The sequence below is a fragment of the Symphodus melops genome, assembly GCF_947650265.1.
Source record: "Symphodus melops genome assembly, chromosome: 1".
Taxonomy (NCBI): domain Eukaryota; kingdom Metazoa; phylum Chordata; class Actinopteri; order Labriformes; family Labridae; genus Symphodus; species Symphodus melops.
In genome coordinates, this window is record NC_136691.1 from 48,403,823 (window position 1) to 48,420,876 (window position 17,054).

At 41.7% G+C, this 17,054-nt stretch overlaps 1 protein-coding gene across 2 annotated transcripts in view; it reads right to left on the minus strand.

Moving 5' to 3' along the window:
* Positions 1-17,054, minus strand: part of cltcl1 (clathrin, heavy chain-like 1) — a 28,857-nt gene that overhangs the window by 1,810 nt on the left and 9,993 nt on the right. Inside the window, exons 3-31 of one of the 2 annotated variants that reach the window (XM_079364386.1) lie at positions 15,244-15,512; positions 14,270-14,431; positions 13,908-14,021; positions 13,639-13,812; positions 13,350-13,547; positions 12,963-13,163; positions 12,600-12,752; positions 12,179-12,301; positions 11,649-11,786; positions 11,384-11,548; positions 11,067-11,247; positions 10,797-10,960; positions 10,543-10,668; positions 10,305-10,447; positions 8,974-9,208; positions 8,765-8,887; positions 8,526-8,671; positions 8,251-8,434; positions 7,770-7,962; positions 7,513-7,670; positions 7,234-7,398; positions 6,376-6,651; positions 5,537-5,686; positions 5,317-5,448; positions 5,118-5,228; positions 4,582-4,752; positions 4,140-4,361; positions 3,749-3,775; positions 131-206 (exon numbers count right to left, since the gene is read on the minus strand). In XM_079364386.1, the coding sequence (XP_079220512.1) occupies positions 131-206; positions 3,749-3,775; positions 4,140-4,361; positions 4,582-4,752; positions 5,118-5,228; positions 5,317-5,448; positions 5,537-5,686; positions 6,376-6,651; positions 7,234-7,398; positions 7,513-7,670; positions 7,770-7,962; positions 8,251-8,434; positions 8,526-8,671; positions 8,765-8,887; positions 8,974-9,208; positions 10,305-10,447; positions 10,543-10,668; positions 10,797-10,960; positions 11,067-11,247; positions 11,384-11,548; positions 11,649-11,786; positions 12,179-12,301; positions 12,600-12,752; positions 12,963-13,163; positions 13,350-13,547; positions 13,639-13,812; positions 13,908-14,021; positions 14,270-14,431; positions 15,244-15,512 (4,680 nt within the window). The remainder of the gene's footprint in view (positions 1-130; positions 207-3,748; positions 3,776-4,139; positions 4,362-4,581; positions 4,753-5,117; positions 5,229-5,316; positions 5,449-5,536; positions 5,687-6,375; positions 6,652-7,233; positions 7,399-7,512; positions 7,671-7,769; positions 7,963-8,250; positions 8,435-8,525; positions 8,672-8,764; positions 8,888-8,973; positions 9,209-10,304; positions 10,448-10,542; positions 10,669-10,796; positions 10,961-11,066; positions 11,248-11,383; positions 11,549-11,648; positions 11,787-12,178; positions 12,302-12,599; positions 12,753-12,962; positions 13,164-13,349; positions 13,548-13,638; positions 13,813-13,907; positions 14,022-14,269; positions 14,432-15,243; positions 15,513-17,054) is intronic. The other variant, XM_079364387.1, reaches the window with a different exon arrangement.

A 17,054-nucleotide genomic window follows, 5' to 3' on the forward strand; every position in this document is an offset into this window, starting at 1 on the left:
TTTAAAATTTCCAACACAAACAGATCTATCCATTCATTCATGTGGTAAAAACACAGCGGGAGGTTATTTTCTCCTATTAAGGAGCCACAGTCGGCTCTCCCCCAGGGTGACATTCAGCCTCCAAACCTACCAAACACCATCGGCTGAGGCTCCGTCACCTCCTCTTCAGTTTTCCTTTGGCTCTCGGCTTCCTCCAGTTTGTCCACCTGAGGGCAACAAAGAAGAGACGCAATCAAGACACGATTTATTGGAAAGTCTCATTTTATACATTCTAGGTAACCTGCTGAAACCTAGTTTTTCCATTCATATTTAAAGGCCACTTTAAATATACACAAATCTGTACCGTCATCATGTACATCAAAATAAAATAGTCAGCTGTAAATAAATATATCCTGAATAAAAAGACACCTACAATGTATTAATCATAGTGATGTGGTCTGTTGTAGTGCATTCAATACAAATATGTACAAGCTCTCACGCTTCAAATGTAAAAAGACAATTTAGGTTTCAATAGTTCACACAGTTGTTCTGACGTACTCACTTCTGGAAGATAAACAGTATGTCACAGTGAGCTAAGGTTACCTTAGAGAAGAGACCATGCAGGTGAGCATTTCAAAAACAGCTTCCAGAACAAATGTTAAGTCAATAACTAAAGAGTCAATTCTTACAAAGCATCAAAAAGACATTAATAATAATAACAACAAGACTTCTGTGGTATCTAACAATGCAGGTGGTGACAGCTGAGACTGCCTCTTTTAGTCCAGAGAGTGAAAACACATCACATGTATTTATTGAAGGTTTAGAAATGAACTTTTAATTCATTCATTTGTTTTGTATCGGAAAAACCATCTCACAGCCAATTCACAATACTGGTGCGTAAGGGAGCAATGACTCCATCGGTACTAGACATTCATCAACCTGATGAAGGTGTAGTACCCAAAAATTGCCAAAAAACATTTGTTTGCAAGTTAGACGGTGTGCAGAGGAGTTTACATCTAAGAAAAACTCAGCGAACACCAAACCTTCATCATGGCTAGTTACCACAGAGGACTTTTCTTCATATGGTTTGTTCAAACTGACCCTTTAAAAGTAGAACAGTAGTGTGAATCAAGGTTATAAGAACATTACTTTTTGTGTTTAGTAAAGGAGAAGCTCTACATGCCTGTACGCTAATGCTACATCTCCAGCCATTCACTGTAAAAAGTCTATTAGTAGGCTATTAATAAATGACAATCACAGCGTCCTCATGCATCTTATCCCTGGCTGTAATCAGGCCCTGCTTACTTTGATTCATCAAGTGTTTCATTCTGCTGGACTGTGGACTATACTCTTTCTCACCAGCCATTCAGTTTCTGCACAGTAAGTCGGTCAGACGGCCATTTATTCAGTAGCAAAGTGCAAAAGAAAATCAGGCATTGTTTTTAAAATAGTGCAGACATAAATGTACATAAATGTTTCTGGTGTAAGTGGAGATGAGTTTAAAATCCTTTCTTCATTTGAACTGAAGTAAAAAACATATTGAAATTATTTTGATTCATTTTTTTAACACCCAAGTAGGAAGAAATGAAAGCCCCTTTAAAAAAACTTTATGTTCTGTGAAATAAAATGATGACAGATGATGATTCATAATAAGTGAATGAAAGCATCTTTTTGAAACGGTTATGATTTTAGTGAATACAGTTCCAAGTCCAAAATATTGTTGCTGCCACTTAATACTTGAAAGTAAACAGGAGTTAGTATTCCTCTTGCTGAATAGCTGCATGGACTACTGCCAGTTTGACCAGTGATTTATCAAAGAACACGTTCCTCAAAAGCCCTTTTCACACATGCACTTCCTGATATTTCACCCAAGATGATTCCTGAGTTGCTCTTTTACAAATGTCCCTTTCAGCGAGCGGTGGACTCAGGAGCTAGAACATAACTTTAAAGCACTAGTTACCATAGACCCAAAATCACGGACAAAGTATCAACACCATACAGTCTAACACTATGTTGACAGTTTTTGCCTTGATATTAATATTCCTTTTCATGGTACAATTTTGCAACAGTGCCGCAACAAAGCAGTGGGACGCACACACACACACACACACACACACACACACACACACACACACACACACACACACACACACACACACACACACACACACACACACACACACACACACACACACACACACACACACACACACACACACACACACACACACACACACACACACACACACACACACACACACACACACACACACACACACACACACACACACACACACACACACACAGAGCGCTGTTCTCCCCGCTGGCCTCGCCCCTTTAACACTTGTGTAACTATCTCCGCAGTCACAGAGACGGGAACAGAACATGCTGGAGAGCAGGATGAAGTATGAATCAGCTTCTTAACGTGACTACAACTTCCGTGCATGCAGGACAGAAACGTCAACAGTTGCTGCACAGTTAATTTTCCAGATTATTACCCGTTACTGAAATGTTACTGAGGCGTAGCAGGAAAGTGTCTGGATTAAGTCAGGGTGAAACGTTGGCTGGTTTGTGTTCACACATCCAGCACACCCAAAACATTTTCCTGAGTTCTGTGCATGTGTAAAAGGAGCTGAAGATAAACTGTCTGACTAGTTTGAGAAAACAGAGAGAATGTCCTCAGAAGTAGAGAACAGTGACACCAGCCCTACACTCATCCAACAGCTATCTGAAACGTTTCATCTAAAACATGTTAACCTGGAGCTAGAAGCACGGGGCTGCATCTAACAAGTCTGGAGTGGCTCGCTCTCCTCCCACACTGTAATTTCTGGACTTTTGAGAGCATTAGCCAATGGAACAGATTTTGTATATTGTATTGATTAATAACAAGTTTGAGCTGAAATTGTTTGGAGATTTTAAGTACGCCACTGAACACTAGATGCAGCCCCCAAAATGTTAGAAGGTGAGAGGTGTCTGTTAGGACAGAAAATGCTGATCCTGGTCCTGAAGAACAAGGTCGTGAACAGGCTTTGGCTCCAGTTTTAAACACAGTGATGCTTTAGTTTAACACTCCTTTTTAACACCACATGATACCTCCTGGACTTGGATACAGTGAGAGGCTGTTCAACCACTGCTCATTAAATGCAGCCTATAGAAAATGCATTATAAATAACATAAATAGTGGACATGTTTCCATTTCTAACAGGGAGACAACGTATTCTTGTTTTATATAAGGGTTCTTCAACGTTTGGTAAAAGTCATGAAATTCTTCAGAAAGTCAAAACCAGAGTCAGAGCAACATCTAAAGAAGAAAAGATGATACTTCAGATGAATAATATTTTTCCTCAGTTTTCTCTTTCAGGATTGTGCTGTAAACTATTTAAAAGCAATGTTTAAGAATTATGTTTATTCCATAGCTGAGTTTGTCTTGCTTCCCTGCTTTAAGGCTTCTTTTAATAAAACACTACCAGCACAATGACATGACTTCCCTATGAGGATGATTTAGAAATAGCTTTGAGTGATTTTATTCAAAACGTAGTTAAACCATGTTGTGTTGATGCTGATGAGAAACAAAAGCCTGCACACGCACACATACACGCACACACACGCGCACACACACACACACACACAGCAGCTCTCCAGGACCAGAGCGAGTTAGGCTGTACTCAGTCTACAGTCCATGCTAGGTTCCTACATCAGAAACCTAAGAGATAAGTCACAACAAAAACAGACAGAACACAAAAGATAAATAAGAAAGAGGGCCAGAGACCGTCACCTTCGCTGCAAACTCATCAACCTGGAAAAGAATTCAAAGACATGACCCTGAGTGACCTCACATGTCTAAAGGGGAAAAATATTTAAGGACAACAGGATGACCACAGAGGGTGTTCGCACAAACTTTACTGCAGAAAGTCTACTTTTCTACAAATCTAATCTAAACACAATACCTGCAAAGATATCACAGCCTACTTACCCCCTCTCTCCTGTAAGGAAAAACATCTACAGGAAAATAATCTAATAAAAATTATCAGTTCAAGTAGGCTGTTAAAACATCCAACTGATTAAATAAAAGCATAAACATTATTTTGTCCCAAAGCAGAAATAAAAGAAATCTTAATGAAGCAAATGATCTCTATATCCGGCTTCATGTGAGTACTAACCTTTGAGAGGTACTCTCTCATGACCTGGATGAAGTATGGCATTGCAAAGTCCATAATGTTGTGCCTCCAGGCCAGCTCCAGCACCACATCAGGGTGCAGCAGGTCATAAGAGGCGAAGAGGCAGGCGGCGAAGCATTCCTTCCTGCCCTCCTCGAGGAACCACTGGAGCAGAGTCTCTGCGAGCTCTGCATCCTTCGACTCTGCAGCATACAGCATGGCATCCTAGGAAACACACTGCGTATTTTAATTCAATATTGTAGGACACATGAAAGTCTGAAAAGCTGTTTAAACAATAGTTTCTGGGAAAAGGTAAAGAAGAATCTCAACCTGCTGTATAGCCATCTAAAGAATAAACACACAAACATTGCCCTCTATAGGAGTATAGAGGTATAAGACTTACTATCTATTTTTCAAAGGTGCTCACTAAAGCTTTTTTTCTTACTTTGTAGAGTTTGTCCTTCTTGCAGAGCTCCACACTCTGTCTCCAGCGGTTGTTACCTTTGTACAGGTAAGCAGCGATACGTCTGAACTCGATCAGTTCATGTTTCTCTAACCTCTGTGCCAGGCCAATGGTGTCAAAGTTATCATAGGCATCAATGGAAGCTCTCAAGCCCTGTGGATAACATGAAGAATGAAGAAAAAAACTACTTTAAAATCACAATCCAACAAGAGGGGCAAACACTACCTGAACCAGGTGGTGTCCTCTAACTGGTCCTCAGCAGTGCCTCCTAGTGGCTACAGAAGCTTTGTACATTTCCATTCTATTATAATTGGCTCACAGAAGTATGGCATTACTGCAAAGACGTACTAGTTATTGTCAAAACTGGCTACCCTGCTAAAATAAAATTCCAACCACACGTGTGCACACAGATCTTTGTAATACAGTTCTCAACACAAACACGACGTAAATATTGTGTAACATCAAAGACGATAAGTTCCTTTCCGTTCTAAATATCAACAACATAATGCCTCATGGACCTGGTAGTCTTCCTCCTCTGTCAGCAGGTTGTTGAGAGCTTCATTGACAGACTTGTTATTGTGACTCTGGACAGACCTCAGGTAAGGCTTGACCAACTTCAGCTGGTTCACCTGATGAGGAAATCAAAAACAAATCATGTCGCGTGAACTACTGTATGTTGGATAAAAGTAAAGAGATATCAGAGATGAAGAGGTTAACCTTGCTGAAAAAGTTGACAGCTCGGCTGTGGTCCAGACGTGGAGACAGAATGGTCAGCAGGTCGTTCATGAGGAGAGGTTTGTATTCCAGGTAGAAGGAAAGAGATTTATAGTACAGCTCCACATTAGCAACCTGAGGAGGACAAATACTGTGTGTTAATAACACAAAAAGTCCAGATGTAAAAGAAATAAACCGTTCAGCCAGTGATATATCTCCTTACCTTAGCAATGATGTCTTTAAACAGCCCTTCTTTCCACGCATCTGTTGCATGCGACATCATTGTGAGGACAGCATTGTCAAACTCCTCGTATTTATCATAAAGGAACACCAGCTCAGCCCATAAATGAGCCTGCTCTGCTGCACGGAGGACCTGAAAAACACAGACACCAGAGAATAACGCCAAACTTTAACATCGTTCTCTCTTTCACGACTGGCTCTTGCCGTTGTTGTCGATCTCTGACGTGGTGCTTTGCAGGAAGGCTGGTCTGATGCATTCCATCAACTTTCCAAAATCAGTACGACATCAGGGTATTTTGGGCAAACTGCAGAGCTCCCATTTGTTTGCATGCTGCATATACTAGTTTAGTGCGGCTTCGAAAACAGCCCGTGTCTTCTTCATCAATAGCCAATAACATAATATACACAAACAGCATGCTGAAAAGACATAACAGGCAAGTAAAGTCATGTACTTTGTAGATGTGTGTGTACATTTAAAGGCAACAATTCTGTCTGTAAGGCTTCAAGAACTTTCTAAACTTACATAAAGATTTCCACCACAGCTATTTACTCGACTTGAACAAGTAAAAAGAAATGTCTAATCATCACATAAAGAAACCAGAAATATATCAGCACAGGGTCAGCTACAAAAAGAAGAACAAAGACTCAAGGGATCCTCGATGCAAAGTAATTCTTTCTTTCTCGGGTGCTGACGAGAAGCCAAACTCTCTGCAGAGTAATTCATCAAAAGGAGTTCACAGTGCACAAGTAGCCTCCTACAATTTTGATTTATTATAAGAGATCAGACTATTTTTGAAACAAGGAAAGAGATAGATGTTGTACCTTGGGGATGTTGACTCTGGACCAGAAAAGCTCCAGGTGCTCCTTCATCTTCTGGGGTTTGAACTTTGAATAGAGGATGGCGAGCTCAGTGAACATCCCCATGTGAGCACGCTCCAGTCCCAGAGCAGCCTCCAGCAGAGCGATGAGCTCCTCAAAGTAGCCGCGGTCCTGATAGTAGCTGATCAGGTCTTCCAGCTCGTCAGCGTGGATCACTATGTGAAGACCACAGATCTGGGCCAGCCGAAACTCCTCTCCATCCACACATGCAAAGCACACCTGAGAGAGGAGACAGCATGGTTACCATGAGGGAAATAAACTAAAAAGAGTCTCAAGAAGCTTTCGTTTATACATTTTTAACAATGGGAACAAAAGAGTGAGCACCAGAAAAATATTGGGGTTTATAGGCATGATCAATACAGGATAAGAATAGATTTATAACAGGAAACTACACGGACATGTTTTGGGGAGCTATGAGGCTTATTTCCCCGACATTGTTTTTCATTATCAACAAAGTCAGTGACATCATATATCCCTGTAGTATTAAAGGCACATGTTGACGTTATTGGTATTTTACAACTTGACAAACTGGTATCTTTTAAATACTCACACATGACATGCGCATATTGTTGCTGAATGGTTAATGATTAATTGTCCTGTTTTTTATGTTCAAATGCTCAACTCTGCACAGAATATCAATTCAGATTCAAAAATGACATTTTCAAAGAACATGCAGTGCTCTGGAGCTCAGGAGTCTTCTGGACAGTCTAATAAATACGATAAAAACTCTAAAAAGGAATCCAGGTACCCGCATCTGTTCTCAGGTCAAACAGAGGCTCAACTTGTTTTTGTGCCGGTTACCTCCTTCCATGTCCGTGTGCTGTTTGCTTTCCTGGCGCTGTCCACAGCTGCCTGGTACTCGCCCAGGTGGACGAGTGTTGATGCAAGGCGAGCAAAGTTGGACACGTTGTTGTACAAGAGCTTGGCTGCTTCATACATTCCTTCCTCATAGCATCTATCCCCCACCTGGAGGAACACAGAGAGGAATATGCGGAGCGATAAAGATGTGTACGAGTAAGTTTGCAATATTCAGGCAAGATGCAAATTTTGCAACAGCAACAATATCCTGCTAACTGTTACCTGCTGTATGTGAGCATTGTTGGGCCCACTGACAAACTCTTCCAGCTCAGCCAAACGGTTTGTTTTAGCGAAAGCAAAGATCAGCTCAGTCTCCACGTACGACTCTCTCGCTTTCTTTCGGGCCATCTGCAGAAATTTTACCAAGTCTTCCCAGTTATCTGCAAACAAAACAACAAAACGGCATCCTCAATATCTACTCAATCAATCACCTCAGAATGATCAAATGAACGTTATATAGGAAAAGTGGAAAGTCTTACTGTTCTTGCTGGCTGCGTTGACCACCTCCATGTATGCTGAAGGGTCAACAGCTTTAATATACGAGTCGATGGCCTCCTTCACCAGGTCTCTCTGCAGCTGAGCTCTGGCTAACTGGCTCCACACTGCAGGTTCATTACAGCGCTCTGCAAACTCATAGGCACGATCCAAGTTCCCTATGTGCTCAATCAAGACCTGGAGAAACGAAGGTAGGGCAAAAACATGAAATCAAATGACATGCAGATACTATTTTTACACTCACTTTCCAATAACAATATAAATCTTTATGAACTTTGGGTTTATATAAACTGAGGTCTATGAGAGGGTTCTTCCAGAAACAGGTGCTAGTCATTAGTCATGATGAATGTCAAATAAAAAAAGACTGATCAATAATGATCTTCAACCAATATTTTTTCTTTTTTTTTAATTTGTTCCTAAAATAATGTTATTTGTACAGCTTGAATAGTAATACATTTATTTTACCTGTATGGCTGAGGTGTTGACATCAAACTTCTTGAAAATGGCAAAAGCTTCTTCAAAGAGCTCATTGCTGATGGCGATATTTGCGATGTCTGGAGCATCATAGTTATCCAGTCTGTTGATGTACTCCATCACACGAGTGCGGTCTGCTTTGATGGCCGTCAAAATCAGCAGATTCTGCAGGTTTCTGAAATGAAAAAATAAGACATTATAAAAAAGGATGATAGAAAAGACTTCTGGATTAATTGCAATGATGGCAGATGCTTTTTTTATTTTACCTGTGTTCACTGAAGACAGAGTTATCAAGTACGATCTTCTCCAGCAGTTCAATCAGCTCGTTGGGCAGGTCTGCCGTCATGAAGGCCTTCACCGACACTGACACCTCTTCTGGATCCTGTGTCTCTGACAGAGCCGTCTGCACCACCTGAGACGAAAACAAATAAGGCAAAGAAAGAAATGATCATACTTTTCCAAATAATCCTCACCACGGAGGATGATGATTTGGATTAGGCCATACCTGGTCGATGAGCTGTCTTCTGAAGGGGTTGTTTTCTTCCAACACATTCGCCCAAAGGTCTGGATCTTTCCGCCGTACAAGATATCTAGCCTCACTCTTAAAAAGCGAGTTATCATTGCAAACCTGGAACGAGAAGATACAAATCCATATAAGATGTATAAATAAGAAATTAACGCTTATTTAAATGCTTCACAAAGTGGTGAACAAACTTTGATGAGCTCCAGGTCACACTGTCCTCTCTCATAAGCAACACAGGCCAGGTGAGGGTCTCTCTTCTCACAGTATTTTCCCACCACAGCGCTGTCATAGAACGGGTTCTCCTTCAGGAAGCGCTCAGGTGTGTTGTTGCTGTCAATGTAGATCTTGGCCAGGGCATTGTGGGTAGCGGGCTCCTCACAGCCTTCATGGATTCGGGACTCGAGCCACGGCAAAAGAAGTTTTAACCTGAAAGATAGAAAACCCCCACTGCCATGAAATATCAGCTACACTTACTCACAGTTATAATAAGCTTTCCACTTTCATGAATTTCATTGAGCTGGGTTAGCTCATCAATAGTGCAATGCACAGCCACAACAGTAGATGGCAGTGTTGTGCATTCAGCAGTGTGCTGAACCACAAGTCTTCAAAGCTTACTTGTTCCACGTTCACATTTTTGGACACACATTGATGAACAGGATTTGTACCCAAGTAGATCAAGAACTATTTGTCTATATGGCAAAATTGAAGTGTGTCAACCAAATATAAACTAGATGTAACATAACAGCCCTGAGAGAACTGACATCTTTCATTGAAAAATAAACAATTACAACTTGTGTTAAACAAACTGATGAACGTACACAGGAGGGTTGTAGTTCTTAATACTTCTTCATATTTATTTATCTTAGTCAATCCTTTTTCTGTGTGCACACAATGATTAATGGACGTCAAAAATCCTCACTAATTCCTTTAGTTTTGGTAGCAAGGTAGCGGGACTTTTAATTGTTCAAATGTTGATTTTCTTGGGCACCATAAAGGTTGACTTCTGTTAACTGACACTGGCTGCTCTTTTTGCAGCTGGATCATTCCATCATTACTGGAAATACAGTATGAGCTGGTTCAAACAGATTACAAAATAAACATGTCTTGAAGTGTTGACTGGTTTACCAAAAACTAGAATTCTACATTTCTAAAATTTACTTAGCATATGCGACTAACATCAGAAAGTAAGAGCAACACAAGAGGCAAAGCACATTGATGGCTGTTTTTAACAGCATCGAAACCATCCTAAATATCATCAAGGTTGTCATCAATATCATTAAGTGCAAAGGTGTTCAAGAAAGAGCTGGGTCTTTTGTTTTTCTTAAAGGTGCAACGGTATAAAACAGATTGAACAGAGTTTGGTAGTATGTTTGTTCCTCCACCAGGGGGCGACAAAGCTATTTAACACATTTTCACAATGTCAGTTTGACACAAGAGTGTGAATCAGATGTAGCCTCTAGTGAGAAATACTGTACAAAAGAAGCTAAACAGGATGTAGAAAACAATCGGTCTTCTGTTTTACCTGTTCCTTTTCTCAACCTCTTCTACCAGCTCGTCTGTGGAAAACTGTCCTCTGACCACCATGATGAGGTTCTTAATGACGTCCTCAGAGCAGTCTACATCCAACAGACCTCCTATCACCACAGGTAAACGACTGGGGTTCACCTAGAAACAAAGACAACACGTCAAGTCTCAACAGTGATCCCAAAAAAGTCGAAGATTCGTGAGGTAAAATATATGTGCAGTAGTTTTTATCTTACTTTTTGTACATAGATTTCAATGTATTTCTGTAGGTTGTTGCGGTAGAGGTAGAGCACCAGGTCATGGACGAAGTCGAAGCGATCGCAAACAATGATTAGAGGAAGTTGGTCTGTGAGTTTAGCCTCCTACAGAGTAAAAAACATGAGATACAATTGTGATTTTATTATATGTAATGTGTAGTATGATACCGTATTTATAGTATTTTGTAAAGTATAACAGTTAATTTCTTCTGAGTTATCACTTTTTATTTTACCTTGAGGAAGTTTTTGACCCTGTCCGGGTCATAACAGTTGCTCTCTCTGCAGATTCTCTCCACCTCTTTGATTTGACCCGTTTTACAGGCCGCCTGGATGTACTTAAAGTGAACGTCAGGCTCCTGACTGAAATTCACAATCGACCCGAGGAAGTAAAACAAACCTAAGATAGAGCAGGCAGGGAAGAAACAACAAATAGGTCAGTTCAATTTAGGATTACTTAAAAGTCTTCCTGTTTTACACGTTTTATTTTGTTGTGTGACACCTACCCTCATAGCTCTTGAAGGACTCAAACAGCTCCACTAATGACTGAGTCCCCAGCTGCTCGTGATACTTAGACGCTACCTGGACACACAGCTGCAGGTTCTGTCTGATGTTAGCCGACAACATGGCCCTTAAACACTCCAACGAGTCCTCTACTGATAACGCGCCGAAGAAGTTCACCAACCACTGAAAGAAGGATCAGAATTAGAAAGGATACAGGGAGAGTGAGACAGGGTGGGGAGGGGGTAACGTTAAAGAAACAAAGGGTGAAGGTACCATGAGGGTAACATTTACAGGCGTCACCGATCAGACACAGACGTACCTCAGGGTTGAGCAGATGTGTGTGCACTACGGCCCGTTTGATATCGTACAGATCTGTGTAGTGTTCAAGAGCTCTCTGCAGCAGCCCTGCTTTCTCACACAGCTGAGCGACATGGGCACGGTCATAGTGTGTGAACATCTGGTTCCCCAAGATTGCATCTGCTACCTTAAAAGTGCATGCACATAAACAAACAAACAGTGTGAAATGTTAATAAACATTGAGGATGCTTTTCGGTGAGAGGCGAGTGAGAGGTGTAAATGTTCACCTGGGGGGCGTGTATGAGGTTCATCTCGAGCAGACGTGTCTGTAGGTGCCCTTCAGCTGGACGATTGTTCTTTAGAGCATCTAACAGGAAGGATGTGCACTGCTGGACCAGGTTACCCTCCATGAAAACATCTACTATCTGCCACGGGGAAAGGAGAGAAAAAACACGGCACAAAGAAATGTTTTAGGATTTTTAATTCCGACCATCTTGAAACAATATCTTGAGTTAGCATGCGCGGTAGGATTAGAGTCACACATCATGAAACAATCAGAGGCTCTGTAACCAGATGTTCCTGCTTTTCATACAACTGCAAATGAGAATGATGATGTGGCTCGAAAGGAGGAGGGGGTCACTGACTCAGGGGATTCCTGGCATTGTTGCCACATCTGGAATAACAGCGATGGAAGCTTCTACACTGGGCACTTTGTGTGTTTGTGTGCATGTGTGATGTATTTTACAAGGAGTGCTTGTGTGGGAGTTATATTGGGAGTCTCTAGGGAGGGAAGTGGTGGTGTTGGAGCGCGTGCTACCTGGTTGATGTTGGCCAGCGGCTCCTCATCCTGCACCAGCATCTGAGCAAACTGGAGTCCCTGGTCTGGATTGACCCGCATCACATTTCTCAGCAGAAACACCCAGTCTGGGGTGTAGCCCACCTACAAAAGCAACAATACGCAATTCAGCTTGAATTCATTCTGAGACAGACATATCAACTCTGGTTTTTTTTTTCTATACCAATATTCAAAGTGTGAATTTTTTTTTTTTTTTAAAGTTCTAGTTTTCTTTTTCTTGTTTCACTGAGGTCTAGGTAAGGTTCAAGAACAAACAGTCCACGTATTTGGTTCTTCTTGCCTTCAATGAGATTTATTCTCAACCCTCCAGGTCTCAACCTAAGTCCCCGTGGTTCGAGCTACTACCACCCCAATAAGGAAATGGAAAAGATGAGTTGATTACCTTTTTAGCATACAGCACTATCTTCTGGAACTGTCCGGTCTCAGCGAAGCACTGGATCACCTTGTTGGGCACGTTTGCTCTGAGGTACACACTGAGAGCGAGGGTCGGGTCCGAGGACTTCACAAGGTCTCCCAGCTCCTCTGAGCACTCCAACTACACCAAATACAAACAATCACAGCCAACAGTTTATAATCAAAGTGTACATAAGACCAACAGGTAACAGAATTTACAGGTTCTGAACTTCAGCAAAAGAAGTTTTCTTAAATCACTTCAGCTTGAAAGTAGCATTTTGAGGTTCCTGTTTATGGCAACACATTAGCTTCGACTTAAAACAGCAAACATGTATAAATCTTTTGGTCCTACCTTGTCCTCCTTCAGCCACTTCTCCAGTAGCTGCTTTCGTCCTTGCTGCAGGACCGGCCTGCACAGCTCCAGAGACTCAAACTTGTTGAGCTGGCCCTGGTCCAGTAGAATACCAAAGTACTGCAATAGAGGAGAGGCCTGACCTGGCTGAGCCGGGACACTCTGAAACTTACGGATGGTGTCTGCCGTCCTCAGAATACCCTGAGGGGAGAAAAGGTGGAGCAGAATGTAACGAGAGTTGCTAAAACTAGCACATTTCTTAAACCAGCAGCAGAAGAAAACTCAAAATGTTTCTTTTCAAGAATTATTTTTGAGTCCTTGTCAATTGATCTGTTGCAGACGAGGATGTGCAAACAGAACCACACTGTAGTAGAAAATAAGATATACCTTTGGTGCTGATGCAGCGACCTTTGCAGCTTCTGAATAACTTCCCTGGGAAAACAGCGTGTTGAACTTTCTGGCAAAAATCTCCTCAGCCCCGGCCAGGTTTGACCTCACAGCCATCCTCAAGGCTAGATCAGGGTTCTGCAGGACGTTGGTGGCATAATTGACAATGTTTTCTTCTTCAACACACACTGACAAGACCTAAAAAGAAGGAGCAGATAAACATGAGTGATGTAAAGCAGCCGTTCAAACCTGCTATTGATGGAGCCAAAACGCAACGCGAGCTTCTTACCTGTCCCTTCTTGTTGACCCCGATGATTCCTGATGTGGCTTCATGAGGTGCCGTCACAAAGATGGTCTCTGCACTGATTCTGTTCATGTAGATGCACACTCCAGACTCCAGGTCATACAGGTGAATGTAACCGTACTTTGTGATCAGGTAGATTACACCGTGCTTATTACCAATCTGAGGAGAAGATCAGAAAAGGAACATTTACTCTCAATAGTCACTTGTTGTTTTGAACCAAAACTCATAAATGAGTAACAGGGCTCCTTCCTTACCTGCATAGCTACAGGAAAGTCTGTCTGCGCCTCAGGGGGGAAGAACACATCCACTGCTTTCTTTGCAAACGGCTGGTTTCCTGTAGCTGGCTGGCCAACTTCAATAATGTGCAACTGGGAGAAGAAAGCCCACGTCACCACGATGAGCAGAGAACCAAACAAACAAACGTGAGACATGAATTCACTGCAGCTCTTTGATGAACTTTGACTTTCTTTAAGTCATCATTTTTGGTGATCAACCGCGTGAAGCATGAAAAGCTGCTTCACAAACGTTTAGAACAATTCAGAGCTCTGCGTTCATAGGCGAGACTAATTACACTGTGATAGCATCACGAGTGAAATGCTTTAATACGCTCCCTCACCTTTCCTCCTGCCTGTGAGCGCACAGCAAAGCAGAAGAGAGTGGAGGCTTTGGCATTTCCCTCCACTTTGAACTCCCCGAAGGCGGCAGCGTGGCCCTCGATGGGCTGGGACACTTTCCTGTCAACAGAGTACAGCTGCATCGCACCGACCACCCGATTTTGCTGCAGGACAAAGAAATGAAAACACAGACGAAAGAAAATTGTGTGTTTTAGTGAAAGTATTCATCAAAGGCTGAGAGATCAAATAACATAGATAGCTCTCTGTTCTGGGTTTCAAACAGGCATGTTAAAAATGTTCATTTGGTTTCAACATAGCCGGTACATAGCAGAATAAAAACAGTGTGAAGTTTGTGGATATGCAGATTTGTTATATAATCAGGTCGTGTTTAGAAAAGTAATCATTTGTATTTCTGAGCTTAAGAAAACTAAGCTGTCAGGAAAAAGCTGATTTACTTTGTGACAAAAGTTTGACAAGAAGCTAGTCTAACCTCGACTCTGGGTTCTTTTCACGTGTTCCTCACAAAGAAAACGAAGGCTGCACATCTACCACTTTAATCTCTTACATCAATCAACTTGTAAAATCATCTACAATTATCATTAACTAAGTAACAATTTGGTCTTTGCTCTTCATGCTACAAGTTGAACAGTTAGTCCTGAATGTTATTATCTGCATTATGCAACCGTGCACACCTGAGAACATACAGGATGTGCACAGGATACCCTGCTGTCCATCGATACACGCGTTATGTGGTTGTTGAAATTGTCAGACAGTTAATGTTGGAGCTAAAATTTAGAAGCGACAGAACGAAATGCAAGGCTGTCATTTCTGCGCTTTCACACTCTGTAGGCTCAGACTGAGCAGAGGGAGATGAACAAGAAACAAAATAGACTTAGTGGTGACTGTTTGCCCCACAAAGCTGACTTTCAAACATATGTATCGCTCCACAGGTGAACACACGAGCGTGTTTTCATACCTGTGCAGAAATCCCTATCAGCAGCAGCCACTTCTGTTGTTCATCCGTTCTGTAGTTGATAATCTGACATCCGGCCAGACTGGCGTGCCGATCGAATACTTTGGTCGGTTGGGAGTCCCCCTCCATGCTCCAGTGATAGACAGCTGTGTCCGTCACCAAGGCAACAGTGTTTACCGATATCCACTTCCAGAACATGATCTCCTCTGTCATGGTGTGAGCCTTCATCTTACTCTTCATCTCAATGTTGAAGATCTGCAGCGTCTTGGCCGCTGAGGGAAGGAGACAAGGAGAGAGGACAGTAAGTGGGGACTGAGCCCAGAGTTTAGAGAAAGCTACACTTTTAAATTACAGCTCAGTGATTTAACATCTCGTCCAAATCAGAACAGCATCACTCAACCTTATTAACACTATGTTTACAAGATATTCATTTCATTACCGCCTTTATGGCCACATCTATAGAAGTAAAGTCAGTATTTAGCAGCAGCTCATTATTTGTTCTGGACATTAAAAAAAACATACTTTAATGTATAACACATAATGTAGGTAAAAATAATGACTTGCAACAAAAACAAACACATAAACATGTAGAGTGGCATGTAAAGGAATTCATGGATGTTTGAGATAAAGGCTGGTTTGCTCTGATCACACACACACACACACACACACACACACACACACACACACACACACACACACACACACACACACACACACACACACACACACACACACACACACACACACACACACACACACACACACACACACACACACACACACACACACACACACACACACACACACACACACACACACACACACACACACACACACACACAGAGAGGAATGAGGACAGCACACAGCTGCACAAAGTGAGGGTGAAAACATTTACCAAACGCACAGAGTAAAACAGACTTTCAGTCTATTATTACTTTCCTGATTCGATCTGTTATCGGTGCATTCACTATTTTATTGCTTTTATTTGTAGAGGATAATGATGTCTGTCTATGAAACATTCCTTCAGCCACTACAATACGCTGAACACTCTGTGGATGGGACCATCTCTCTGCAGCTCACAGCTTTTAAAAAAGTACAGTACATGGAAAGTAGCAACAGCGACACTGATAGTCCAGGTATGAGTGGAAATACTTTGGGTACTAGTCTGAAACTCAACAGGAATATTTTTCTTTTTAATATTTACCAAGAGGACCAAACCGTTGACAGCATGTTCTGTGGATTACTGTAATAAAGTTAATGTGTCTTTAAAAGTGATGATGGTGTTTAAATAAGAAAATATAATAGTACAATAAAAAATTACAAATCCCCTCCAGTGCGGAGGGAATTAAAATCTCAGACACATATATCTACCAACCTGCACAAACAAAAAGCTGCATATCAGCAGAGGACAGAGAAAGGCTCGGTCTGTACACAGTTACCTGCAGACGCTTCCTGAGTGCAGCTGAACTCTGACTACAGAGGGCAGACAGAAGCTTTCAGAAGGTGGGGATGGCTAAGTGAGTTAGCAGCACTCCTGTGCTGTCAAATAACGTTTCAGTCCTACCTTTGACCAATGAAAACCCTTTTTCCTACAGATACACTTCATGATAGATCAGCATAAGTAGAGATAAATATGCAACGTGGGGTGGTTTAGGTTGAAAGTTGCCATGACGATATGAAGTGTGATATTAGCTTTGACTCAGTTTCATATCTAAAACATGGTCTTCATGTTTAACACAATGTCTGTGTTTTGCAACACGTTCCTCCTGATTAATAAGTTGGCATCAGTTCGCCTGAACACTATCCAACGGGTC